The 27,410-nt window shown below is 45.8% G+C and overlaps 2 protein-coding genes across 9 annotated transcripts; one reads left to right on the plus strand and one right to left on the minus strand.

Annotated features, from left to right (window-relative positions):
- The first annotated feature begins 12,611 nt into the window (after nt 1-12,611).
- On the plus strand, nt 12,612-22,039 carry LOC123444540 (TNF receptor-associated factor homolog 1a-like). 6 transcript variants are annotated; one of them, XM_045121291.1, is made up of 13 exons: nt 12,612-12,971; nt 13,844-14,041; nt 14,163-14,286; nt 15,147-15,235; nt 15,320-15,388; nt 15,463-15,592; nt 16,054-16,212; nt 16,309-16,672; nt 17,350-17,456; nt 17,922-18,072; nt 18,713-19,125; nt 19,205-19,397; nt 20,089-22,039. In XM_045121291.1, exons 1-13 carry the CDS (start codon nt 12,818-12,820, stop codon nt 21,856-21,858), a joined length of 3,921 nt encoding a protein of 1,306 aa, XP_044977226.1. In that variant the 5' UTR covers nt 12,612-12,817; the 3' UTR covers nt 21,859-22,039. The 6 variants fall into 6 exon arrangements, with proteins under 6 accessions (XP_044977226.1, XP_044977227.1, XP_044977228.1 ...); XM_045121292.1 differs by having other exon boundaries at nt 14,175-14,286; XM_045121293.1 differs by having other exon boundaries at nt 12,612-12,950.
- Nucleotides 22,040-22,568: 529 nt separating this feature from the next.
- Nucleotides 22,569-26,936, minus strand: LOC123444542 (probable myosin-binding protein 6). 3 transcript variants are annotated; one of them, XM_045121299.1, is made up of 6 exons: nt 26,638-26,936; nt 24,801-25,858; nt 24,557-24,724; nt 24,317-24,454; nt 24,064-24,228; nt 22,569-23,990 (listed from the first exon to the last, which is right to left on the minus strand). In XM_045121299.1, the coding sequence occupies exons 2-6, from the start codon at nt 25,777-25,779 to the stop codon at nt 22,801-22,803; spliced, it is 2,640 nt and encodes an 879-aa protein (XP_044977234.1). In that variant the 5' UTR covers nt 25,780-25,858; nt 26,638-26,936; the 3' UTR covers nt 22,569-22,800. The 3 variants fall into 3 exon arrangements, with proteins under 3 accessions (XP_044977234.1, XP_044977233.1, XP_044977232.1); XM_045121298.1 differs by having other exon boundaries at nt 24,317-24,457; nt 26,643-26,935; XM_045121297.1 differs by having other exon boundaries at nt 24,317-24,457; nt 26,638-26,935.
- Nucleotides 26,937-27,410: the final 474 nt, after the last annotated feature.

The raw sequence follows: 27,410 nt of genomic DNA on the forward strand, positions 1-27,410 counted from the left end.
CCTCGCCGCCCCACCTCCTCTCTCCTCCCTCAGCCGCCGGGGCCCGCCCAAGCCCGCAGCCGGCCCGTCGGGCCCGGATCACCGAGCCGCCCCAGCCGGTCCCTCTCCTCCCATGCTGGAACACGCCGGATCCGCCGCCTCGAGCTGCCCCGCTCCTCCCGAGCTGCAGCCTCGCGCCTCCCGCCGGCCACCGGCCGCCGCCGGAGCGCCGCGCCCTTGCCGGAGCTCCCTGCCCTTGTCCCGAGCCGCTGCGTAGCTGCCTCTCGTGCCAGCCGGCCCTGCTGCCGCCGCCGGTCAGCCGAGCCACGCCCAGCAGCCGGATCCGCCTTGCCCCGCTGCCGGCGTGCCGCCCTCCGCTCGATCCGCCTGACCTCGCCTCCCTCCGCGCTTGCCGGACCCGCTGCCGCCGATGCATGTAGCGCCGCCGCCTGCCTCCCGATCTAGACGAGGGAGCCACCCCAACGCCCCGCTCGCCAGATGGGCCGGCCTTGCCCGTGTGGGCCGCGCCTGCAGCCAGGCCACCTCGGCCCACCTCGCCGCCCCCAGCTGCAGCCTGCCTCCTCTCCGGCCTATTAGGCCCAAGCTGAGCCTCTCTATTCCCCGCCCCAGCGCACCTTAGTTAGGTAGCGCACGCCTGTTGAGCCAATTACCATTAGGCCGGTAGATTATTGTCTTTTAGGGATTTCGTAATTTAATTAATTCCAGATAAATAGATATATTAGAATGTCCGTAGTTTATTTCCCGTTAGTCGGATCGAGACGTGTAATATATGGTTTTCGTGTAGAATTTCGCGTAGAATCCGTTTTTGCAACATGCATAATTGTTGGACGTCGTTTAGCATGCCTAAAGCCTAGGTTTACGTGCTGTCTAGATAGGATAGACGTTGTATTTTTATCGCGCAAGACCGTATAGGTGTGTTTGATTGCCCTCAAGTTGCTAGAAATAGTGCTGATTTGGAGGAGCTGAAATATTTCTAAGTCTGGAATCTGTTATATTTTGTTGCTGTCTTGTCTTGCTTGTATCTTGTGATCTGTAGCTCTTTTGAGGTTGGTCCAATGGAGTAAGTTGTAGTACTTGTGTTTCTATAGCATGCTATGGATTTTCACGCCATTTGGAGTCCTGTAGCTATTAGTTTTGCTGCTGTTAATATGCCTTCAGATCGAAAACTGCACTTTCATGAGGTGTAATTTTCTGCGTGGGGTGCCATTTTGTGACTTCTTTCCCTAGTGATCCATGATGCCATGCTAGTTGTTGTTAGTTGTTTGTTGTAGTGCTTCTTTCCCTCTTTCGTTTCATGCCTTGGTTGATTATATTTGAGTTGAGTAGCTCGTAGTTATGGGGCGTAGAAAATGCTATGTGGCTGATTTTGGCAGATTGTAGTGATTTCTTGTTTTGCTCTTAGTTGTTGAACCGTAGCTCCGATTTGATGCGTCCTACCTGAAACTTGCTTAGAATCTCGCATAGTTTCACTTTATCTTGCTGGTTGTATGTTTCGAAGTGCTCGTAGCCGTCGTTGCACACATTTGCATTCATGCCATCATATCTTGCGGTGCTTGTAACTTTTGACCCGTAGCTCCGTTGGAGATGATCTCTATGTGTAGATTGCTTGAAATGACGCGTAGAATCACGTGAACCTATTTGTTTTGCTGTTTAACAACTAATTAAATGCGTTAGTTCAGATCTGGACAGAATTATAAATTAACATGTGAGGTTGTCTCGGAGGTGCTATATGTCATTTCCGACCTCATTTAAAATGCCTAGATAGGTAGATTAATTGCGCTTCACCTCTTGCCGTGTTTAACCACATTTAATATTACCGTGTATCTAAACGGGATGGAACAAAATAATTAACGTGGAATTTCGTCAATATGCAACTCGTTGCATATTGAACTTCACTTAATGTGTAGTGTTTGATTGTGTGAATTGTCATGTCGTGACTTTCATGTATTCAGTTGCTCATGCATCATATGTGTTGTGCATCGTGTGGTGAATTCCGTGTGTTGATTTGTGTTTCCGGTTTGCTTCGTCTCGATAGAGTTCCATAGCGTGCCGGATTGTGAGGACCCGTTCGACTACGTTGGTTCGTCTGCTTCACGGAGTCGTTCTTCTTCCAAGCGGGATCTCAGGCAAGATGACCATTTCCCCAGATACCATTACTATCATTGCCATGCTAGTTTACCGTTTCTACCGATTATGTCTCGTTGCCAACCACATGTTAAATATTAGCCTCTCAATGATGACATGAATACCTTCAACCTGTTCAACCTAGCAAACCACTGATTGGCTATGTTACCGCTTGCTTAACCCTGTGTTAGCGTTGCTAGTTGCAGGTGCAGTTGCTTCCATGTGAAAGCGTGGGTTCCTTGTCATATCACCATATTAATGCTATTTAATTTAATGTACCTATATACTTGGTAAAAGGTGGAAGGCTCGGCCTTTCTAGCTTGGTGTTTTGTTCCACCTTTGCCCCCTTAGTTTCGGCTACCGGTGTTATGTTCCATAATTGAGCGCTCCTAACACGATCGGGGTTGTTATGGGGACCCCCTTGATAATTCGATTTAGATTAAAGCTGGTCTGGCAAGGCCCAACATTGGTCCTATTTGCCCAACAGAATAATTCTATTAAATTGAAATGCATAGGGAGTTAGCGCTACCCGAGGAGTAATTTTACATAAACAGGGGGGGCCAGTGCTGATGGTGTTGGTCCCAAAAGGACAGACTGCGGGGCCACCATGGGGCAACTCGAGGTTTGGTACCTGTAGGCTTTTCCATCCGTCATGTCCTGAGAACGAGATATGCGGCTCCTATCGGGTTCGTCGACACGTCGGGCGGCCTTGCTGGATTAGTTTTACCTTTGACAAGATATCTTGTGCATCGGGATTCCGGTGATGCTTTGGGTAATCTCGGAGTTGAGGTTTTCCACTAGGGAATCCGACGAGATCGCGAGCTTCGTGATTGAGGATTTCTATGCGGCTTGTGGTAATTTGTGATGGACTAGTTGGAGCACCCCTGCAGGGTTAAATCTTTTCGAAAAGCCGGGCTCGCGGTTATGTGGCAACGTGGAAACTTTGTTTAACACTGGTTTTAGATAACGTGAAGTTAACTTAATTAAAATATGCCAACTGTGTGCATAACCGTGACTGTCTCTTTCGTGAGTTCCTTCTCCGATCGAGGACACGGTGGGGTTATGTCTGACGTAGGCAGGTCTTCACGATCATTCATTTGATCATCAGTAGTTCACGTCCGTTATGCGTAGACCATCCCCCTCTTATTTCTTGTACTCGTAAGTTTAGCCACCAAATATATGCTTAGCCGCTGCTGCAACCTCACCACTTAACCATGCCTCACCCATTAAGCTATGCTAGTCTTGATACCTTTGGAAATGAGATTGCTGAGTCCCATGTGGCTCACAGATTACTACAATACCAGTTGCAGGTACACGTAAAGGTTACTTGACGCGAGCGCGTTGATTGTTCATTTGGAGTTGCTTCTTCTTCTTCTTATTCATCGATCTAGGATGGGTTCCAGGCCGGCAGCCTCGGATAGCAAGGATGGACGTCGTTCTTCTTTTCTCGTTTGTTTTCGTCCGTAGTCGGACCCTGCTCTTCTTCATGATGATTATGTATTGTACTCCTGTGACTCTGATGTAGCTTGTGGCGAGTGTAAGCCAATTCTATATATATCTCATCTTTTCAGTACATGTACTTGTAACAATATCCATTCTTGCGACACGACGAGATACGCTTCTATCCCTGACGAGGCCTTCGTGCCAAATTGAGGATAGGGTCGCATCTTGGGCGTGACACCAGGCCAGGACGTCCTCCCCTCCATCCGATCCGAGGGGGATATTCAGAATTGCATCAGCTTCGGTCGTGGGAAACGCCTGCCTAACAAGATCGATGTTCCATGAACCAGAGTAGTTATCAATCAGTTCCGAGACCTGATGGAACTGTGGATTGCCCGAACGTGCGGGTCTCATCGCGGGTAAGGAAGGGATCCAACTGTCATCCCAGATAGAGATTGTAGCTCCCACACCCACTCTTTTGATCAGACCTAATTGCAAAACTTGTCGGCCTTCCATGATAGCACGCCATGTAGCGGAGGAGCTCTTTGGCACAGTGGCTTGCATAAAATCACAACTCGGGAAATATCTTCCCTTTAGAACTCGGGCACACAGCGAGCTGGGGTTTGTCATCAGCCGCCAACCATGCTTCCCCAAAAGCACCAAGTTGAACGTCTCCAGATCTCGGAAACCCATTCCCCCTTTTCGCTTTGGTTCAGAAACTGCATCCCATGATAGCCAGTGCAACGACCGACGATCCACCGAAGAACTCCACCAATACTTTGCCATCAGCGACACAAGACTTTTACAAACCTTCTTAGTAAGTTTGAAATAGGACATGCTAAACGTTGCAATAGCTTGTGCAATAGTTTTTAGTCTCACCTCGCGACCCGCACAAGAGAGCATCCGTTCAACACCACCTTGCAACTTCGTTCGAATTCTCTCGCGGATGTGATCAAACGTTCCACTCGTAATACGACCAACCGCCGTTGGGAGGCCAAGGTACCGTTCACAAAAAGCCTCCATCCCAATGTTGAGACAAAGCTTTACCTGTTGACGAATCATATCAGGAGTGTTAGGACTGAAGTAGATGGAGATCTTGTCCTTGTTCACGGTCTGTCCGGAACACTCTTCATAGATCCTCAAGATCTCATTCAGCCGGTGTCCACTAGATACCGAAGCCTGCATAAAAATGAGACTGTCATCCGCAAAAAGGAGGTGATTAATCCATGGTGATCGATAGCTGACCCGGATTCCACGGTCCACTTGTGCCCCTCCATGCTGATTCAGTAAGGAAGTAAACCCCTCTGCACAAAGGAGAAAGAGATATGGCAAAACGGGATCACCCTGTCATAACCCACATATAGGGGTGAAGAAGGGAAGAAGCTCCCCATTGACCCGTACAGAGAACCGAACAGATGAGACACACTTCAGGATCAACTTAACAAACTCCGTGTGGAATCCCAACTGTAGCATGATCGCCTCAAGGTAGTGCCACTCCACACGATCGTATGCCTTCATCATGTCCAACTTGACCGCACAAACCGCATTCTTTCCTCTTTTTCGTCTCCGCATCGAATGCACACTCTCGTATGCAATCAACACATTATCCGTAATAAGCCAGACAGGAACAAAAGCACTTTGCTCCTCCCCGATAACTTCATCCAAGCAACCCCGTAAACGGTTGGCAATTGCCTTAGCCGCAATTTTATAAAGAACCGGACACAGAGAAATAGGCCGAAACTGAGTAATCCGCTGGGGGAAGGGTACCTTGGGAATCAATGTGATTGATGTATTATTCAAACCTTCGGGAAGATCGCCCCCATTTAGAAAATCCAACAACGCTGGCACAATGTCTTGCTTAAGAAGTTGCCAATGGCTTTGGAAGAAACCCGCTGTAAAACCATCAACTCCAGGGGCTTTAGATGGCGCCATATGAAAAAGAGCATACCGTATCTCCTCTTATGTATAAGGCTTTGTAAGCACCTCGTTCATATCCCCTAACACTCGGACCGGAACCGAATCCAGCAATTCATCCATCGGGTGGTAGCCTCGCGATGTATATAATTGTTGATAAAACGAGGAGATCTCCTCCTGAATCTCATTTGGTGGTGAGCACCGTGTTCCATCCGCTCTCACCAAGCTCTCTATTCTATCGATCCTTCGTCGCTGTGATGCTTGGGCTTGGAAGTAACCCATGTTCCTGTCACCATCACGCAACCATGAAACCCGAGGCCTCTGACGCATCCAAATCTCCTCTTGTTTCGACGTCATTTTAAGCTGGGCAGAGAGATCCTTCTCCTCCGCATACGGGCCTCTTCCCAAAGAACGCAAACGGAGATGATTCAATCGATCCCGTAGCTTCCAAATTTTCCGCGAGATACAACCAAACTCCTTAGCTCCCCATGAAGATAGATCCCGTTGGAGAGCTGATAATGCGCGAAGACCTATCATGGTGATGTCCATCTACGAGAGGGGATTTCCGATCTACGTACCCTTGTAGATCGCATAGCAGAAGCGTTAGTGAACGTGGTTGATGTAGTGAAACATCCTCACGTCCCTCGATCCGCCCCGCGAACCGTCCCGCGATTCGTCCCACGATCTAGTGCCGAACGGACGGCACCTCCGCGTTCAGCACACGTACAGCTCGACGATGATCTCGGCCTTCTTGATCCAGCAAGAGAGACGAAGAGGTAGAAGAGTTCTCCGGCAGCGTGACGGTGCTCCGGGGGTTGGTGGTGATCTAATCTTAGTAGGGCTCCGCCCGAGCTCCACAGAAACGCGATCTAGAGGTAAAACCGTGGAGGTATGTGGTCGGGCTGCCGTGGCAAAGGTTGTCTCAAATCAGCCCTAATTGCTCCATATATATAGGAGGAGGGAGGGGAGGCTTGCCTTGAGGCTCAAGGAGCCCCAAGGGCTGTGCCACCAAGGGAGGAGGAGTCCTCCTCCAATCCTAGTCCAACTAGGATTGGAAAGTGGAGTCCTTCTCTCCTTTCCCACCTCCCTTTTTTTTATTTTCTCTTTGATTTTCTATCCTTGGCGCATAGGGCCCTCTTGGGCTGTCCCACCAGCCCACCAAGGGCTGGTGCGCCACCCCCAAGGACTATGGGCTTCCCCGGGGTGGGTTGCCCCCCCCCCCCCGGGGTGAACATCCGGAACCCATTCGTCATTCCCGGTACATTCCCGGTAACTCCGAAAACATTCCGGTAATCAAATGAGGTCATCCTATATATCAATCTTCGTTTCCGGACCATTCCGGAAACCCTCGTGACGTCCGTGATCTCATCCGAGACTCCGAACAACATTCGGTAACCAACCATATAACTCAAATACGCATAAAACAACGTCGAACCTTAAGTGTGCACACCCTGCGGGTTCGAGAACTATGTAGACATGACCCGAGTGACTCCTCGGTCAATATCCAATAGCGGGACCTGGATGCACATATTGGATCCCACATATTCTACGAAGATCTTATCGTTTGAACCTCAGTGCGAAGGATTCATATAATCCCGTATGTCATTCCCTTTGTCCTTCGGTATGTTACTTGCCCGAGATTCGATCGTCAGTATCCGTATACCTATTTCAATCTCGTTTACCGACAAGTCTCTTTACTCGTTCCGTAATACAAGATCCCGCAACTTACACTAAGTCACATTGCTTGCAAGGCTTGTGTGTGATGTTGTATTACCGGGTGGGCCCCGAGATACCTCTCCGTCACACGGAGTGACAAATCCCAGTCTCGATCCATACTAACTCAACGAACACCTTCGGAGATACCTGTATAGCATGTTTATAGTCACCCAGTTACGTTGCGACGTTTGATACACACAAAGCATTCCTCCGGTGTCAGTGAGTTATATGATCTCATGGTCATAGGAACAAATACTTGACACGCAGAAAACAGTAGCAACAAAATGACACGATCAACATGCTATGTCTATTAGTTTGGGTCTAGTCCATCACATGATTCTCCTAATGATGTGATCCCGTTATCAAGTGACAACACTTGCCTATGGTCAGGAAACCTTGACCATCTTTGATCAACGAGCTAGTCAACTAGAGGCTTACTAGGGACAGTGTTTTGTCTATGTATCCACACATGCACTGTGTTTCCAATCAATAGAATTATAACATGGATAATAAACGATTATCATGAACAAAGAAATATAATAATAACTAATTTATTATTGCCTCTAGGGCATATTTCCAACAGGGTTCCAGGCCGGCAGCCTGGGATAGCAAGGATGGACGTCGTTCTTCTTTTCTCGTTTGTTTTCGTCCGTAGTCGGACCCTGCTCTTATTCATGATGATTATGTATTGTACTGCTGCGTCTCTGATGTAGCTTGTGGCGAGTGTAAGCCAATTCTATATATATCTCATCTTTTCAGTAAATGTACTTGTAACGATATCCATTCTTGCGACACGACGAGATGCGCTTCTATCCCTGACGAGGTCTTCGTGCCAAATTGAGGATAGGGTCGCATCTTGGGCGTGACACCAGGCCAGGACGTCCTCCCCTCCATCCGATCCAAGGGGGATATTCAGAATTGCATCAGCTTCGGTCGTGGGAAACGCCTGCCTAACAAGATCGATGTTCCATGAACCAGAGTAGTTATCAATCAGTTCCGAGACCTGATGGAACTGTGGATTGCCCGAACGTGCGGGTCTCATCGCGGGTAAGGAAGGGATCCAACTGTCATCCCAGATAGAGATTGTAGCTCCCACACCCACTCTTTTGATCAGACCTAATTGCAAAACTTGTCGGCCTTCCATGATAGCACGCCATGTAGCGGAGGAGCTCTTTGGCACAGTGGCTTGCATAAAATCACAACTCGGGAAATATCTTCCCTTTAGAACTCGGGCACACAGCGAGCTGGGGTTTGTCATCAGCCGCCAACCATGCTTCCCCAAAAGCACCAAGTTGAACGTCTCCAGATCTCGGAAACCCATTCCCCCTTTTCGCTTTGGTTCAGAAACTGCATCCCATGATAGCCAGTGCAACGACCGACGATCCACCGAAGAACTCCACCAATACTTTGCCATCAGCGAAACAAGACTTTTACAAACCTTCTTAGTAAGTTTGAAATAGGACATGCTAAACGTTGGAATAGCTTGTGCAATAGTTTTTAGTCTCACCTCGCGACCCGCACAAGAGAGCATCCGTTCAACACCACCTTGCAACTTCGTTCGAATTCTCTCGCGGATGTGATCAAACGTTCCACTCGTAATACGACCAACCGCCGTTGGGAGGCCAAGGTACCGTTCACAAAAAGCCTCCATCCCAATGTTGAGACAAAGCTTTACCTGTTGACAAATCATATCAGGAGTGTTAGGACTGAAGTAGATGGAGATCTTGTCCTTGTTCACGGTCTGTCCGGAACACTCTTCATAGATCCTCAAGATCTCATTCAGCCGGTGTCCACTAGATACCGAAGCCTGCATAAAAATGAGACTGTCATCCGCAAAAAGGAGGTGATTAATCCATGGTGATCGATAGCTGACCCGGATTCCACGGTCCACTTGTGCCCCTCCATGCTGATTCAGTAAGGAAGTAAACCCCTCTGCACAAAGGAGAAAGAGATATGGCAAAACGGGATCACCCTGTCATAACCCACATATAGGGGTGAAGAAGGGAAGAAGCTCCCCATTGACCCGTACAGAGAACCGAACAGATGAGACACACTTCAGGATCAACTTAACAAACTCCGTGTGGAATCCCAACTGTAGCATGATCGCCTCAAGGTAGTGCCACTCCACACGATCGTATGCCTTCATCATGTCCAACTTGACCGCACAAACCGCATTCTTTCCTCTTTTTCGTCTCCGCATCGAATGCACACTCTCGTATGCAATCAACACATTATCCGTAATAAGCCAGACAGGAACAAAAGCACTTTGCTCCTCCCCGATAACTTCATCCAAGCAACCCCGTAAACGGTTGGCAATTGCCTTAGCCGCAATTTTATAAAGAACCGGACACAGAGAAATAGGCCGAAACTGAGTAATCCGCTGGGGGAAGGGTACCTTGGGAATCAATGTGATTGATGTATTATTCAAACCTTCGGGAAGATCGCCCCCATTTAGAAAATCCAACAACGCTGGCACAATGTCTTGCTTAAGAAGTTGCCAATGGCTTTGGAAGAAACCCGCTGTAAAACCATCAACTCCAGGGGCTTTAGATGGCGCCATATGAAAAAGAGCATACCGTATCTCCTCTTATGTATAAGGCTTTGTAAGCACCTCGTTCATATCCCCTAACACTCGGACCGGAACCGAATCCAGCAATTCATCCATCGGGTGGTAGCCTCGCGATGTATATAATTGTTGATAAAACGAGGAGATCTCCTCCTGAATCTCATTTGGTGGTGAGCACCGTGTTCCATCCGCTCTCACCAAGCTCTCTATTCTATCGATCCTTCGTCGCTGTGATGCTTGGGCTTGGAAGTAACCCATGTTCCTGTCACCATCACGCAACCATGAAACCCGAGGCCTCTGACGCATCCAAATCTCCTCTTGTTTCGACGTCATTTTAAGCTGGGCAGAGAGATCCTTCTCCTCCGCATACGGGCCTCTTCCCAAAGAACGCAAACGGAGATGATTCAATCGATCCCGTAGCTTCCAAATTTTCCGCGGATACAACCAAACTCCTTAGCTCCCCATGAAGATAGATCCTGTTGGAGAGCTGATAATGCATTAGTAACATTCTGCAGCCTCTGCCCTCCCTGTCCGCATCTCCATTTATCAAGAATTAACTGATCATAGTCCGCATGTGTTTGCCAAACATCCTCATAACGGAACGTCCGAGCTCTCCCCGTTATCTGATCAGCATTTTCTTTTATCCTTACCATCACAAAGCAATGATCTGACTCAACATCCCCGATATGCTTTACTGTGATGGAAGTGAACAGATTTAACAAAGCTGTGTTACCAAAAGCACGGTCCAACCGGGCCTTAACATTTGCATCACCCGCTTGAGCGTTATCCCAGGTATATGTCGTCCTGGACCACCCCAAATCTTGAAGCCCACAATCATCCATTACCTCGCGAAACGCACGCATCTGTCTATCAGAGCGTTGCGCTCGTGAGAAATGCTCTGAAGCATACAGTGTTTCGTTAAAGTCGCCGATGCATAACCAGCTCTCATGCTGGACTACATGCAAAGTTCTCAACAAATTCCAACTGATGTGCCTATCCTCTACACGAGGAGCACCATAGAGACCCGTGACATGCCAAACCCTGATGTCATTTCTCTTCCGCCGCACCCTCACATCAAAGTGACCGGCACTATAGGTCATTAGATTGACGTCAAAATCTGCTTTCCAGAATAGACCAATCCCTCCACTAAGGCCCGAACTGCTCACTGCTAAACATCCTGCAAATCCAAGTTGATTCTACAAGCGCTCAACTCTTAACGCTGCAATTTTCGTCTCCATCACGAACAGGAGACCGGGCGCTTCTTGCTTCACAACATTGCGAAGCTCACGAACTTCCCCAAGGTTCCCAAGCCCTCGGCAGTTCCAGCTTAGGCAACTCATTGGGCCGGGCAGGGCTGACCAGCAGCTGCTGCCGAGGATTCCGAAGAGGGAGGAGTAGGCCTCTTCTTCTTCGTGTCTCTTTCCAAATTCTCCGTAGTTCCCTCTTCCTGCCGAATCTCAGCAGGCATCACTTGGGGTATCTCATCTATCCCACACACCATAGCATCCCCGTGCTCAGTAAGAGCAAGCAAGGGCTTTATCACTGGCCTATAGGTGTGTGTAGCCTGGGGCACTCCCTTACGTTTCTGTTGAACTGGTGCTTTCATCGGGGAAGTAACCTCCACCCCTTCCTTCTGCTTGGTACTCGAAGCCCTTGACTCTCTAGTGCTATTCTGATTGCTGGGTTTAGGTTGTTGTTCACCAGAGTTCGTCCGCCTTCGGTCCTCAGCTGCAAGCAGACTTGGCTTGAACGGCAGTTCACCATTCTCATCCCTGGTCCCAGGAGAAGGGCAGAAAGGATCGGCATGACCCAATCTACCACACGAGAAACATAAGTGCGGGATATGTTCATACTCGATCTCATACTTATCCATACTTCTTCTCTTAGCCGATTCGATCAAAATCCATCTCCGTAGAGGTTTCCTTACATCAATGGACACACAAGCACGGAGGAAGCCCCCTACTGGATCGATCTGCACAATCGAAGCCGTCTTATCGATTTGTCTCGCGATCGCCAACCCCCATTTGTTGTTTCGAAGGTTGTAAGGTAGATTGACGACATGCACCCATACTGGCAAGCTCTCAAACGCCAACTCCGACGGCTGCATATGCTCCTCAAGGTTCTGCAGTATCACCGCATGCTTGTTAATGTGCCACGGAGAACCATCCCACACTCGATCACGATCCCGTTTTGACTCAAATTCTGCTGCGAACGTATTTTCTCCCAGGGATCGGAAGAGCAGACCCCTAGGGTTTCCCCAAGCCGGGCGAAGGGCACTCTGGATCGTTTGGATGTGAAGAAGATTGCGACACAGAACCCTTCCCGCTAGTAACCACTTCGGTTGTGATCCCTCCTCAGAGTCGTCGATGACCAGCGGTGTTGCCTCCTCCTCCGAGATGTCCAGCTTTCCCAGTGCCTCCTCCATCATCGCTCGGGCCGAACGTGGGGAGAGAGCACCACTCCTTTGTCGATCCTTGTCCGCGGACGATGAGGCCATCCCCGGTTGCTAGTCAGGTCGATCGCCCCGCCGATGAGATCGACGGGCGCCGTTAGGTCCACCTAACCCTAATCACCAGAGGGGTTTTAGGGTTTAGAGGAAAAAAGGGTATACACACATTGGTTTTGAGTTCTGTTGACACCCCCTCATCCTTGAAAGAAGTTACGAAAGTATCCGTTGATACTTCATGACATTTATTCCCAAGATGTATATCCCCGTTTCTCATAACGCAAATCATAAGGCAAATTAATAAACAATATCTTCATTTGCAAATAAATATCTTCCCAAAAATATATCGCGCCGACGCCTATATATACGTGTCGGTTGGGATGCGTTCCTCGTCCTCGCGATTCTTTCCCTTTCGATCTGTTCCCTCTGTCGTTGTTAGCTCTCGCGACGCCATCTCCACTCCTAATCTCCATTACAATCCTCTCCCTCCGCCGCCGGCAGATCTCGCCGCTCCGAAACCAAGAGATCCAAAACCACACCGCCCACCACAACAGAAACAAGATCCGCCGCTAGGCCTACGATCAGCATCATCGGCGGTTCTAGTCGACTCCATGGCCGGCGCCCCCGAATCGCGTGGCTCCGGCGTCCGCCGCATACCACCCCGGCGCGTCACGACGTCAACTTCAGGTTCTTCTTGCCCTTGTTGCTACGACAATACTCACTGGGGGAGGAAGGACAAAAAAGGTACAATCTACTCGGGATCCAGTAAGTCGAGTCGACAGATGTAGATCAAGGTTTGGACTTTTTTTTGAAGCATTTGTGGAAAGTTTGGGATGGGCTTTAAACCTCCTTTGGATGGGATCTCAAAGTTCAATTTGCCCCCTCCGGCTTTCCGGCCTCCGCTTATGGTCGGTCCCCAGAATTGCCCAGCAATCCGTGGTCCGCCGCACGGGCGCGCCGCGTCTCGGGTCAGAAAAGAGTACTACCTGGGCCTCTTTTTTTTTTTACCTCTCTTCCTCTCTGGAAATTCGTACCGGACCTTTGTGAGTGTGAGGAAGAACGGGACGCATCGCACGCCCCATCCCTCGTCGCCGATATATATAAATTCCCCAATCCAAATATTCTCGTCACTTTCTTTCTCTGCCTCCCTCTCTCCTGTCTGTCCATTTCATCGCGCCGCCGCCGCCACAGCACTTTCTCGGCTCGCCGTTGCGGCCAGCTGACGCAGGTAAAGTCCTAGGCCGCCCCTGGAGTCCACCGGATCGGCGCCCCCCCCGCCCGCAGGTCGCCGGCGCGCAGTTGCTACGCTGGCGGCGGATGCCCGTGGGGACTGGGGGTTAGGGTTCGAGGGTTAGGTTCCCGACCTGTTTCGTCGGCGATTGGGGGTTACGAGTTGTGGACGAATTGTACCCTGGCTGGTGGGAAGGCGTGCTAGGTTTCCCCCACCTGCTTTTAGATACAACCTGTCTATCTGTCAGTAAAATTCCGAGGCAGAGTGCCCCTGAACAGGGTTAATCTGGCCGTTAGCAGGAGCTTTGATGGTTCAGTACACGTTTCGTTAGAATTATTATTCGTTTTGAGGTACCTTTGGTGTTGGGTTCAGCCTAAATTCATAATTCTATTGTTTTGTTGCACAGTTGTAGCGAAGCTGAAGCTGGACCTCTTTGTCAAATCATTGAAGTCTGGAGCCATGTTAGCTGATGAATTGGGGGATGAGGATCAGAGTGTGTCCGGTGATTCCCTTTCTGAATGGCGGTCCTGCGACCAGGTTGACAATGGGAGCCCTTCGACGTCCCCTCCCTTCTGGGACACTGATGGCGAAGACGATGATCCTGGTGAGCAATAGACTTTCTTAGCCTAATATGGTTTTCATTATTGTGTGCTAGTAGGCATTTATGATAGTATTTTGTTCAGTGGTAATTGTGTCGGCGTTTTCATTTAGCTCATCTATGTCAGTTGTTATCTCAGGGCCCTGTCCTTCAAATTTATTCGGGCGACATACTTGGAGAATTCAGAACTTCTCAAAGGAGAAGAAGAGAGAAATGAAAAGTGAACCATTTGAAGCTGGTGGCTTTAAGTGGTAGGTTCCTAATGGTTAATTAAAATAATGGTGTTATTATATTTCTCTTCCCTACTTCTTTTTGTGTCTGGTGATGAACCAAGATTGAAATGTGTCTGGTTTAGCATTCCTTTTTACGTGCTATCATGGATTCACATGTATTATTGGACTTTCTTAACTTGAATGATTGCTAGTATACTGTGCTTTCCAGCTCATGTTTTTTCTTGACAGTGTTGCAAGTAAGAGCCTGTTGCCTATCCAATCTTTCATAATGGTGTTTAAACTCTAGTTCCCTCGTTGTTAATGGGCTAGTCATTATGATTGTGAGCATGGTCCTAGATTCTTCATTTTGATTGTACACATGCTTAATTGTTCACCAAGTCCTGAAAAGAAAGCTTTGAGCATCTGTAAGGAACCAGCTGTATGTAGTTAAAACTTGTAATTACTGATGATGTATGATACAAAGAAGGTTGATCTATAGCTTCAATATCTCCGTTATGTTGAAATGCTTTTTATATCTCAAATGGTTTCTGTTTGTTGAATTTCTTATGGTTGTGGTGCATCTTTGCTAGCATTAGGCATGTGACTAATTGATGTATGACATACTACTTTCCAGTGCAGCTATTCTAAAAGTGTTTTTCATTGTGTTTCACCTCTTCCCAACATTGAACTAAAACCACAACAAGTATTATGGAACGGAGGGAGTACTAGAGAATTTTTGCAAGCCAAATTTTTCTCTTCTCTGTTCTTGTAATTTTCATACTTGCAAGACCCTTGAGCCAGTCAGTAATGCAAAGTTGTAAACTAGCTTTATTCCCTTATGACATGCTATATCATTATCATATGTTGATACCTTGGTGTGCGATCTTTATTTTTTGTAGGTACATTCTAGTTTACCCTCAAGGATGTGATGTCTCCAATCACTTGTCATTGTTTCTATGTGTTGCTGATCATGACAAACTTCTTCCAGGTTTGTTGTTATTGTTTTACCAAGTTGCCTAAGTAATCTTGTGTCCCCAAACTTATTTTTCAGTCACTCGCTTGATACTTTCAGGATGGAGCCAGTTTGCACAGTTCACCATAGCTGTGGGCAATCTTGATCCTAAGAAAGTTAAATATTCTGGTAAAGATTGGTTGGTGGTTTTTTTCTCCATGGAGCTAAATAACCAATTAGAGGCTAACTAAGTAATTTTGCAGACACCTTGCACAAATTCTGGAAGAAGGAGCATGACTGGGGATGGAAGAAGTTCATGGAGTTGTCAAAGATCCAAGATGGTTTTCTTGTTAATGATGTTCTCGAAATCATAGCCCAAGTTCAAGTTATTAGGTAGTATTGAATTTCAGGATTGATGCTTCGAAGAATTTTTCTTGCTTTGGAAGTACTGAAAGTCTTTAATTTGGTTCTTCACACTGCACACTTGAGTTTAGTTGTTTTTGTTAGCATTTGATGCTCTACTTGATAATTAAACATTTAATGTTATGTTGTGATCTGTATGTCCTAATTTTATCTTGGTTCTGTTGGAAGCTGTAGTTGCATATTGCTCATGCATGTAGAAACCTTGTTGGGACTGTTTCTTTTTGCAGTATCCAGAGTTACTTCTTATGTTCAGTCTGTCATGTCACTTCTGTATTGTTTAATACATGCCTCCTACTATGTGGTCGGTCACTTGGATATACTGAGAATCGTACTCTAGCCACTGCCTCTAATTTTTTTGGCACTTAATTCTTATTAACTGATCGCAAAACATTATTTAACTCCTTTTCTCTGTCTTTTTTTATCAATTGGAGGGAGAAAGTAGACCGCCCGTTTCGTTGCCTCGAGCGTCCTTATCGACGAGAATTACTCCGTGTATATATGACAAACATAGAGCAAATTTACCGTCGCTTTGTTGAAGAACACAGAAGTAAACTTAGCAACCTCATTGAGGACAAAATGAGATGGTCCAGGTTAGTCAGTTACTTTCAGAATTTTATGCGTGTCATCTTGTGAATAGTTAAGTATTTGTAACTTTAATAGCAATGCATTCTTCCTTGGTGTTGCAGTTTTTGTGCTTTCTGGCTTGCAATTGACACAAGCACAAGATATCGCATGTCCAGAGAGAAGAGCGACGTCATATTGAAAATAATTGTGAAGCATTTCTTTGTAGAGAAAGAAGTCACTTCAACACTAGTTATGGACTCCCTGCATACGGGGCTGAAGGCACTTGAGCACCAGTGCAGGGGAAAGAAAGGTAGAGGAAAATTAATGGACTTGGAGGAGTTATCTGCGCCTCTGGTCCATGTTGATATGGACACATTTGCTTTAGCTGGTGATGTCCTAGCTTTGCTTGAGAGGGCAGCTTTAGAACCCTTGCCTTGTCAACCTCTATCTCCAAAGGATGACAAATGTTCCCAGAGCCGCACTAAGGTAGTATTGGTGTATTGATTTATTAGTGCATTTTTTAGGCTTTTACGGTAATTTAACCCCCCTCCCCCCATCTAACAATGAATTCTACTATGACGCCGTATTCCTACCATTAGTATTTCTATTATTTAGCCGCAATGATATGGAATTAGCTTCTTTTAGCTCAGAATTTGTCTGCTTTATCCTATGCTGTGATTCTTCCCTTGTTCCCCAGTCAACATGATTGTTTTTGTTAATTTTTAGTTCAGACATCTTTTTGCATAATGAAGTTTCCCATCCCCATCCGGAGTTTTTTTTTGACCATTTGCGATGGAGGCTCTTGGTTGAAACTGGCTGCAGAATTTTTAGATGAGCTATATCAATGACAATTGTCTTATATCATCATTTGGTTTATCTGGCCAGATAAGCTTATGCTGCAATCAGTGGAAAATGCACCACATTTTATATTAGTAGACAGCACCTAAGTGCAATTATCTAGTTAGATTATTATTAAGCCGCCCAACCTGGTGCATCCGAATGAAAGAAATTTTTAAGACTACACCAGTATATTCCTATTTGTTTCTAGACTCATTATTGTGCTAATTAGCTGTATTATGTTTGATGGTTGCAAGCATTACTTTTATTTTCTGCAGTATAATTATTGTCAAGCTGCTAATTTGTCATTGTTATCATCTTTATAGGCTGGTAGTTCTGGCGAAGTTAAAGTTTCAATTGAGCATGAAGAAAAGCGCCTAACTGAGTTTGGTCAGAAGATACTTGAAACATTTGTTCTATCTCATATATTTAGGTAAAAGGTTTATCTATTTTCATCTTGTAACCTCCTGCCTGATTAGGTTACCTGGTAGATATCATTAATTTGGACAACAATTTATTGCCTTGTCATCCTATGTGTGATTTGTTAGTACCATCATGTGTGCAGTCCTTGATCAACTCGATGATTTATGTGGTCCCTGCATTAAAGTTTTTACGTTGCCGAGTAACTATTAAATTGTTCAATAATTTTCTGCTGTTTAGCAGTTAAACTGTACCTTTAAGTCACATCATTGCTGAGTAATCATGAAATGTTGCTGCTATTTTGCATTGAGATATACCTTTAAAATCTTAGGAAAACTGAATAAATTATTTTTTACACCAAATTTGAGCCTGTCATTTAGTTCTGCTTAGAAATATAAGGATGTAGTCTGATATCTTTGATATTTGCACTAGATAACGTTGCATGCTTTGCATCACTTCTGTTTTGTTTTTGTGTTAGTGGGATTGAGGTCGCTTATCAAGAAGCTGTCTCTTTGAAGAGGCAAGAAGAGCTTATTCGTGAAGAGGAAGAAGCTGGGCTCCTTGAAAGTGAGATGAAGGGGAAGCGCAACAATACCACTGAAAAGGAGAAGCGTGCAAAGAAAAAACAGGTCATGCTCTTAATGTTTCTCAGCACATGTCCCCTCTTTTTAATTCCTTGCATTGACACTGGTTAAAAAAAGAACATAAATCGTTAAATTGTCATTGTGAGGTAATGACCACATGCCTGTTGTAAGCACACACCTGAAATTCTGGCATCAATTTATGCATAATTGATGTTGAAGGTTAACTTGTCTGTTGAGCCTAAACATGCATGGTCCAGTTTGACTAGTAACTCCTCTTTTTTTTTGTATAGTTGATCATTTCATGCTAGTGTTATTTTCTGCTGAATTTACTTCCAGATTTTGTTGAGAAATTCAAGCTGCAGAAGCTAATTGTTCATGTGAATACATTATTAGGATAAGAATTAGTACCTCTTATCAGTTGGTCTAAAGTTGATTTCTGTTCATTTCAGTTACTGTACTTAAGCACGTAATAGTTATACTGAGCAAGTGAGTTGTCTTACTGTTCAGTCAGTTGACATGTGTACTGTCAGGTGCATATTGCTAGCGGGTCTCATGTCAGGATCACCGTTTTTAGTTCCATATTGTGTTGAACTTGGTAATCCGTTTCGAGTTTCCATTCGGTGTCAGTGCTCTTATTTATGCTATTTTGCCTCATCTCTTCAAAATCTTGAATTACCTTTTCCAGGCCAAACAAAAGAAGAACAATCGGAAGGTTAAAGACAAGGATAGAGAGGAAAAATCTGATTCAAATTTTGCAGAGAAGGATCAAGATGAAAGCACAATTCATGATATTGAGGATTCTAAGCAGGCAGGACAAGTAGCCATGAAAGTTGATACCTCCGAAGAAGGTGCTTCAGACATCTCAGACAATTTAGATGGATCAGCTGAGGCATGTCAAACTGATGCAGGTGACAAAATTTCACAACCTGTGGATGGGGTGAATGATGTTGGTATTGAGATGAAAAATGTGCATACTGGGAAGAACTCTACTGTGGAGCACAAGCCACTGCCGTGTTCATCAGAATCTGCTACTATGAACATTATGCAAGGCAAAAGAAATAACTTGCTAGACAGTTCTACACAGATATCACTTCATAGGTTGGTTAGCACTGTCTGAAGTTTTTATTGTTTCTCGTAGCATGGCATTAACAGCGTCTTTAATTGAATCTATGTACAGAGGGAAAACTCCACGGACGAGGGTCATAAGCAGCATGAACGTTGCCAAAGACGAGGATGATCTTCCCTCTAGCACTACTGGTGATTTAGACCGCAATACATCTGGCTGTGGACCAGCACCAAAGCTTGACCAGGAGACTGTTCTAATCACCTTAAAAGATAGGCTTCGGAAGCTTGGGCAACGCTTACATGAGGTCAGAATAGTTTTCATTAAGCAGTATTGGGCATTACTTTCTTACCAGGTTTTTAGTAGTCATTGACTTATCCTAGTTGTGCAAATGGTCATCTTAATCATTCCAAATTATCCTTAGTTTTGTACTCCACTAAACATATGATATACTGTTGAGCATTCCAACCGAATTAATCCGCCGCAGGTGAAAATAACAGTTCTGAGGATTTATTTAGCTAGTTATGAATTGAAAACAATGCTTGATCCTTGATATAAGGGTTTGACTTCAGATTTTACCACCAGTTAGAAAGATGGAGACTGAGGATACTCAGGATCAACTAAACCCATACCTTTTACATTATTATGGTATTACTGTAGCTGGATATCAGAATAATATTTATATGTTTATCTGATACCATCTTTGCGCTTTGTCCTTTTTCGTACTATTTACATTCAATGGAAGTTCTGCATGTGGGAAAATGTAAATGATTTCAAAACAGAAGTCATCTAATTTTGCAGTCCTTTTTGAGGGAGTACTTGTTGGGATTCACTTCTTGTGTCAGAATTTCGTTTAAGATCTTTCTAGTCATTTCATAGTAAAATTCTAACATATTTAACCATTGGTTTCTATGTAACACTTCAATGAGTTGTTTCTTTACTTTGTTTTTGTACTGCAAAAGGTTGATAAGCCTGTTTTCCATTTATGCATGTTTCAGACGGAAACTGAGGGCAGGAAACTAGAGGCACATTTGGAAAAGAAAGCAGCAGCTAAGGCAGCGTCCTCATCATCCTCATCCAGTTCTTTGGAAAAGACCCCTAATGTTGTGAACAGCCCAGAGCAACCTTCGGTGACTAGCCCTGATGCAAGTATGTATGCACCACCTCATTCTCAACCTGTAATGACCAATGGTGCTAATGGAGCCATTCCAGCAACGCCCAAAACCACTGTAAGCACAAAATCTGGACCTACTGTTGCTCCAAGTAAGGTCAAACCAGCTTTGTGCAAAGAAAATGTGCCTAGTTTGAATCTGAAAATAGATAGAGCTGCTTCAGTCACCCCAAGATCGCTGCCAGTTGATAAAGCTGCTACACTTCCTTCAAGCTCGTCGCTAGCAAACAAAGCTATTCCAGTTCCCCCCCAATCGTCTGCACCACGGGTTGCTAAGGCCACAAAAGGTATTCCGGCTCTCCCAAAACCATCTGCACAGGCTAATAAGGTTACTAAAGCTGCTCCAGTTCCCCTGAAGTCACCTACACCACAAGTTGAAAAAGTTGCTAAAGCTATTCCAGCGCTGCCAAAATCACTTGCACCTCAGGTTAATAAGGTAGCGCCACCTAATAATGCAGCACCACTGCAGTTGCCTTCGGTGTCTTATTCAGAAGCTCGAAAAGGTGCAGTTCCTAAAAAGATTGTTGGCACTTCTGTTCCACGAACTCCTACTGCAGTATCAAGGCCTTCAAGTGCTCCTCTGTTCCAGGCACCAAGGTCAACTTTGCCACCCATACCCGGAGCTCAAGTTCCCCCATCACAGTCACGTTCGTTGACTGCATCTAGACGACCCAGCAATGAGCCCTCTGCTCCTGTACCAAGTTATGTACCGCAGTCCTACCGAAATGCCATCATCGGTAAGGGTAGTCTTGATACAATCTTGTCAAGTTCTGATAAGGTAACCTCTCCAGGCCAAAGCAATGCGATTTCACAGCCACCATCAGCATATGCATTGGGAACATCTGCCATGTTGCCTCCTGTTGGAAGGAATGGCCAATTACCCGGTAATCAAGGATTAATGTCTGGGCAGGGCAAGTTGGATACCTTTGATAGCTGGCACCCCTGGAAAGGTGTCAGTGATGCTAAAAGACACATGCCGAATGATGATACTAAGTACCAACAGATGACCAATGGTGATGCGTGCATACGCCCATGGAGTGACAATTCTTATCAGCAAGCAAGCAACAGTGGAACAGAAGAACAAGGCAGATTTGGGGGAATTCAACATAGGCAGTTCCAGAGTGAGATTCCTACAAATTTTGATTCACACCAGCTGCAGGGTTCAGTGGGTGAGGAATTCCCGCATCTTGGCATCATCAATGACTTACTTGAGGAGGAACAAAGCAATGTGAGCCTGGCAGAGCCTCCTATCCATGAATACCATCCATTTGGCTTGCCATTTTCTCCGGGAGGCAACTTTGCAGAGGCTGACATGACTTCCTCAAGAGGTTCTGGCCGGTTGAACTTGAACGGCCATTACTATGACAGGCTGAATGCTCTGCACAGGCCAGGAGAGGGGCAATTTTCCACATTGGATGCTTATTCCAATGGAATGGCGGACTCATTTTTGTCCAAGCCTTGGCTATATAGCTATCCTAATCCAATGGTGAATCCTGGAGTTAACGGGTTTGCGCAGCAGATGGGGGACTACACCAATTATGCAGGTGGGAGAGCGAATGAGGAATACATGTATCGCCTTGCCAACGGTCAATGGTGATGCTTGTATTGCACCAGTTTCCATAATGAATGCTGCTTGTAAGTTGTAACCGACCGTGGTGCAGGTCCATGGTTCGAACTTCTCATTCCAAAAGGAGAGAAGAAAAAGGATACATTATGTAAAGTGTTGCAGTTTTAGTCTATTAACTGCTTGTCAGAGTGCATACATGTTTCTTTCCTTATTCTCTGCTTTGCTGTGTTCTGTGTACAATGAATCTGTACGAGGGGTTTTGCCGCTGATGGAGGGCTGTTAGGAACAAAGGAAATAAGTGTTGCAGCTTCAGCTAACGAATCTGTACGAGGGGTTTTGCCGCTGATAGAGGTCTGTTAGGAACAAAGGAAATAAGTGATGTGGTTTTGCAGCACCTGCACATCTTTGGCAGGATGCCAGGATCATAGAGCTTACAGAATTGTACTTCCTCCGTTACTAAATATAGGTCTTTTTAGAGATTTCATTCACTAGGGACTACATGGGGAGCAAAATGAGTGAATTTACACTCTAAAGTATGTCTACATCCGTATGTAGTCCTTTGAGTAGACTTTAGTGACCTAAAACGTCCTATACAGGTTTACAAAGGGAGTATTATAGAAGTCACAAGTCTCAACCAGGTTACACACACACACACACTTGCTGTCCAGTCCCAAGTATAGATCACTTGTTTCTAACAAAATCTGTTGACCACTTGGTTGTTACCCACTACTATCTCCATATCCAAGACAAACTGACTCGTGTCACAAAAACAAAAATCTGTTTTACACATGCCAGTATACTTGACAAGTTCTTTTGTGTAAAATCTCCCTCAATAGCCAAAAACAAAGTTCCTAGATGTAGCAACCTAACAACAATTTCTTTACTTCTGGGGCACAAAAATATACAATGTACAAGTTGGGTAGGAATCTGGTGCACAAAGAGGTTTTGTGTGAAGAGCTAGGATCCACAATGCTATTTGTTGTCAATGGCAATGGCTCGGAGTTCTCTGAGGTTGCAGGCAATTTCCCTTACGAATTGCGCGCCTTCTTTACCATTCTTAAGAGAGTTTATGCTGTGCTCGAGGAAATCGCGATCTCCTTCTAGAGTCTTCAATCTTTTATGCAAGCTTGAGATTTCCTCTTGAAATGTTGATGGATCAGCCTCCCCATCCATTTTAGAGGATTGACCTTCCTTAGCCGAGAGAATAGACTCTTGTGTCTCCTCTATAGCATCTGAATTTGATAAATCTGTAGAAGTATTGTTGTTGGAGTACAACTGAAGCTTCTTCTCCAGCTTCCTCAAAGTTTCTGATATGTATGCCCTCTCATCTTCAAGCAAAGCTGCAGTGCTATTTTGTTCTTCAAAGGGGAGCTGATCGTCTTGTTTCTCTGTTGGCCCTCCACCTCCAGATTGTGTCCTGCACTTTTCAAGCTCGGCTTCCAATTCCTGTATTTGATCTTCTCTCTGAGCAAGCAGCTCGTTAGCTTCAGCAAGCGCTTCGCCATCGTACTCTGCTTGCTCCTCCATCATCCTCTGGTAATGAGAGGCTTCCATCTGCATTGCAGCCTTCTCATCCTGCAGCCTGGTGATCATAGCCAGTGCTTGATTTGCAGCAATCGCCGCAGCATTCCTCTCTTCTTCCAGCTCTCTGCAGAGAAGGTGTATCGACTTCCGGTCTAGATCAATCTGTCGTCTCATTCGGTCGATGGTGCTCTCACCTTCCATCTCGCTAACAACGCTTCCGTCCAGCGATTCCAGGCCAGAAACATTTCTCTCGAGCGAGATTCTTCTTGTTATGTTCTGCACTATCAAATCATCACCACGCCCGTACGCGCGTGGACTAGGGCCTGGGTCAAGCCAAGTTGCCTCGAGCCCCCTGGAAGCTGAGAGCTGTGATAGCAGTAGCCTCAATTCTCCATTTACACTAGCCGAAGAGCCCTTTCCAAGAATCACATCGGTCAAGGTCGGGGATGGGAAACCACTCCTCATACCAATGGCAAGATTGTAGGCTTCGTTCATGCTAATCTGTGTGCTAAGAGATGGTGGTCTCCTTTCACCAACCATTTCAATTGTTTGGGGATGTTCCTCAATGGCATCAAGACCCTGAGATACCTCACCATTTGATCTGACAGCAACTGGTGGAATATGAGCCTCTTTCACATCTAATAAAAAAATGTTAAATGTAAGGACCACATTTAAAATACTGTGCTGGATGGAAGGTACAAACTAACAAACCTTTTGCTACCAAATCTTTGGAAGTTGAACTGGAAGGATCATGTGCTGTCAGTCCATCTATTCCCGTATCACCAGTCCATTCAGCCTTTTTAGGATTATCTTCAACTTCAGCAAGAGTTTCTGAATCGGCACTAACCTGTGAAACGGGGATATCCCCGAAATTATCTGAAAGAGAGTAGAAACGAATCCCGAGGTTCAGTTAAGATAGTTATGTGAATGCTAGAGCGGAGAAAGAGAGACAAAACAAAGAAACCTTTCGGATATGTATCTTCTGAAGCAACAACGTGGTAGTCCTTGGGTACTGGTTCACTTGTAACTGGATCATTAGCCAATGTGTTTCTCTGGTGAAACGCGCCACATGATATAGCAGCGATTTCTGCCTCCTGAGCTTCTTCTGGGTCATATTAACAATTATTGGTTGTGTCATGATGGTTTGATGATAAGAAACAAAATGTCATTCATTTGGTTATGAGTTATTATCAGGACACCATACCTTTTATATTTTTGTCCACTGCAACGGCATAGTGTTGTTCGAGTATTGTGAATTGAGATGTATATGGTTCGATGATGCTGTCACTCGTCCTCTGACATGATTCAGTTTCACCAAGAATCTTAGGTAACTCATCAACTGATGCAACTGGAATTTGGGGAACAGTGGCATCTGCACAATTATCCATGCATTTATAGGGTATGCCAAAATAAGGGGAGTTATCCAAGTTCGGGAAATTGAATCTTACCTTCTAAAGATAACTCTTCAATGGCAATTAGAGGGTCATGCTGTGATGCTCGTGTTCTGGACGAGATGTCCTGTGCTTCCATTTGACTCCCACTAATCACACTGCCAGGATCATAATTCGGAACAGGATCTGCCGAAGATGCATTACCGGAGTCAGTCACTTTTTGTTCTTCCTGAACATTCATTTCCGATGGCTTGACCACCTCAGGGGGTGGAAGAACTGGTATCTCAAAAACTGCATCTTCCTGAAAGTCTCTCTTTTCCATATCAAAGGCTTCATGAGGGTGAGAATCTCTGCCATCATCAGCACAAGGAACCTCAACCTCGGAGTCAGATGTCATCTGTAGAGCACTGTATCTGTCATGAGATGTATGATCACTCTGATGGTAAATGTCTTTGGTTTTCAATGGTTCGTCCAGTCGCCATGATACAGAATAATCTGTGCAAATCTTTGGTGAGTTAGGAGGTTTGAGCTCTCCACTCTTTTGAGAAAACAGCGATACACTCCGCTGTTCAAAATGTTGTGCACAACATGAACAAATTCTAGTAAGAGGAGAATGTAGCACACCATCACCCCCCTGAGTACTATCGAGTATGTCGGCATCCACCGCAGGCTCATCTGTGTTATCATTCTTGTTTGGTGTCACTCTTGGAGCAAGTGAGCTACTGCTGCATCCATCACACATACTTTCCGCGCCTGCAAGTTTCTGGTGGAGGCGGCAGAAGGCCAAGGATGAGATCTCTGACTTGTGAGTTTTGCAGATCAATTCCCTGTAGAAGCACGGCTCCTCGTTCCCGAGGACATGATCTAGCCTCGAGCAGAACGGACAAGGTACCGGTAGTTTGCAGAGACGGGCAAATCGGGTGATGAGGAAGGAGTAAACTGCATCGATGAACAGCAGAAGCATCAAGATCCACTCGAGCAATGCGGAGGACAGTGTGACTGGCAGTCGACGCAGGACTGTCATCCTTGTTCCCATTGTCTGACAGAATTACTTGAATCTTCGCTTCAACGCGCTGTTTAGATGGTCAGAGGTGGTTGGTGTTGAAGCAGGATCTCTACAAGAAGTCAAATCAAAGTTAATAACCAGCAAAGTTTGAGTTTTACTTGTGTGTTACGGTTAATCCGGTTCGTGATACAATTAACAAGACTTCATTGAAGCTGTAGCCTGTAGCCTAGAGACATCAGAATTCGGTACGATTAAAACCTTGGCCTTATCATTGAGAAGATGAAGGAGGAAATAATGATGGCAGTGTGCAGTGTCATCGCAGCGATATGGGTGGGTTTGGTGAAGCATAAAGCCAGTCTTAGCTGGAGCGGGAGACCGAATGCCAGGTTGGAAAAGCAATTGATAGCAGCAAGTGTCGGGCAGCAACTTACTAGGCAACCACAGTGGCTAATTGGCAATAGCAGATACACTAGACCAAGAACAAATTATGCAGGACAAGTGATCCCTGTAGTAAGCTGGAACTTGTTGAGAGCTAAGCAACTGAACTCGGCCAACAACACAACATATTCCGGCCACGAAAACCACTTGGCATAATGGGATTCGATTCTAACAGTGATACCCACTTTCCCTCAAAGCTGCGGGTGAAATGCTATCGTCTCAACTCCCAAATCCCCCATAGTCAAATCACTAGTAGGAATCTAGGGTGTGTACAGAATCAAGCAAATGAGCCACGAGCTTAAAACTAAGAATAGAAGGAACAACATGGTAAGCATAATTGCTTCCTTGCAGGTTGAACTTGAAAGACACTGTGCCAAGAAGCAAAGTAAGCTGAAATCACGGGTCAGCCACAGAACAAGATCACAGGAGGAGCGGAGTTAGGATTAGGACCTCGCCTTTGGATCCAAGCCGAGAATCAGCACGCCGCGAGAGATCCCGATCTGCGACGATATATGGCCGGAGCAGGCGCCAAAAAGGAAGGGGGTGGCTAAGCGGAGCAGCGTCAGGAGGAGGAGGAAAATGATGAGGCGGAAAGGTGGCAGGGAAATATATTCTCCCCACCGCCGAAACGAGCCAAAACCGAAAGCGGGGGCAAGTGGGCGGTGGCCGGTGGCGAGGCCACGACGGAGCGGCGTGCCGAAACGGAGAAAGCCGGCCTCAGCGGGCCGGACAGCGACGCGGGGCGGTCAGAGTCAGACGAGGGCCGAAAGGCCTGCGGTGGTTGAGCTCTTCCGTCCCTCGGTTTTAGTTGGTCTAGTGGTCACTGCTGCTGAGTAGATTAGCGCTAACGGGGGTTGTTTAGGCTGCCCCGTGGAAAATGACGTCTCGATGTGAACGGAGGAATCATATCAATAATGGACTGGAGTGGATGATGGCGGTACTGATTGGGAGCCTGACTGTCCACGCCATGATCTTCAAAGCTAGAGTCTAGAGAAGAATAACTTATATCTTCCTTGATGAACCCACTTTCAATACATTGGTGCTAAGATGAGGGGCTAAACACGTCAAATAGAGTCTAGAGAAGAGTAACTTATATCTTCCTTGATGAACCCACTTCCAATACATTGGTGCTAAGATGAGGTGCTAAACACGTCAAATAGAGTCTAGAGAAGAGTAACTTATATCTTCCTTGATGAACCCACTTTCAATACATTGGTGCTAAG

Source organism: Hordeum vulgare, chromosome 3H, assembly GCF_904849725.1.
Source record: "Hordeum vulgare subsp. vulgare chromosome 3H, MorexV3_pseudomolecules_assembly, whole genome shotgun sequence".
Lineage (NCBI taxonomy): Eukaryota > Viridiplantae > Streptophyta > Magnoliopsida > Poales > Poaceae > Hordeum > Hordeum vulgare.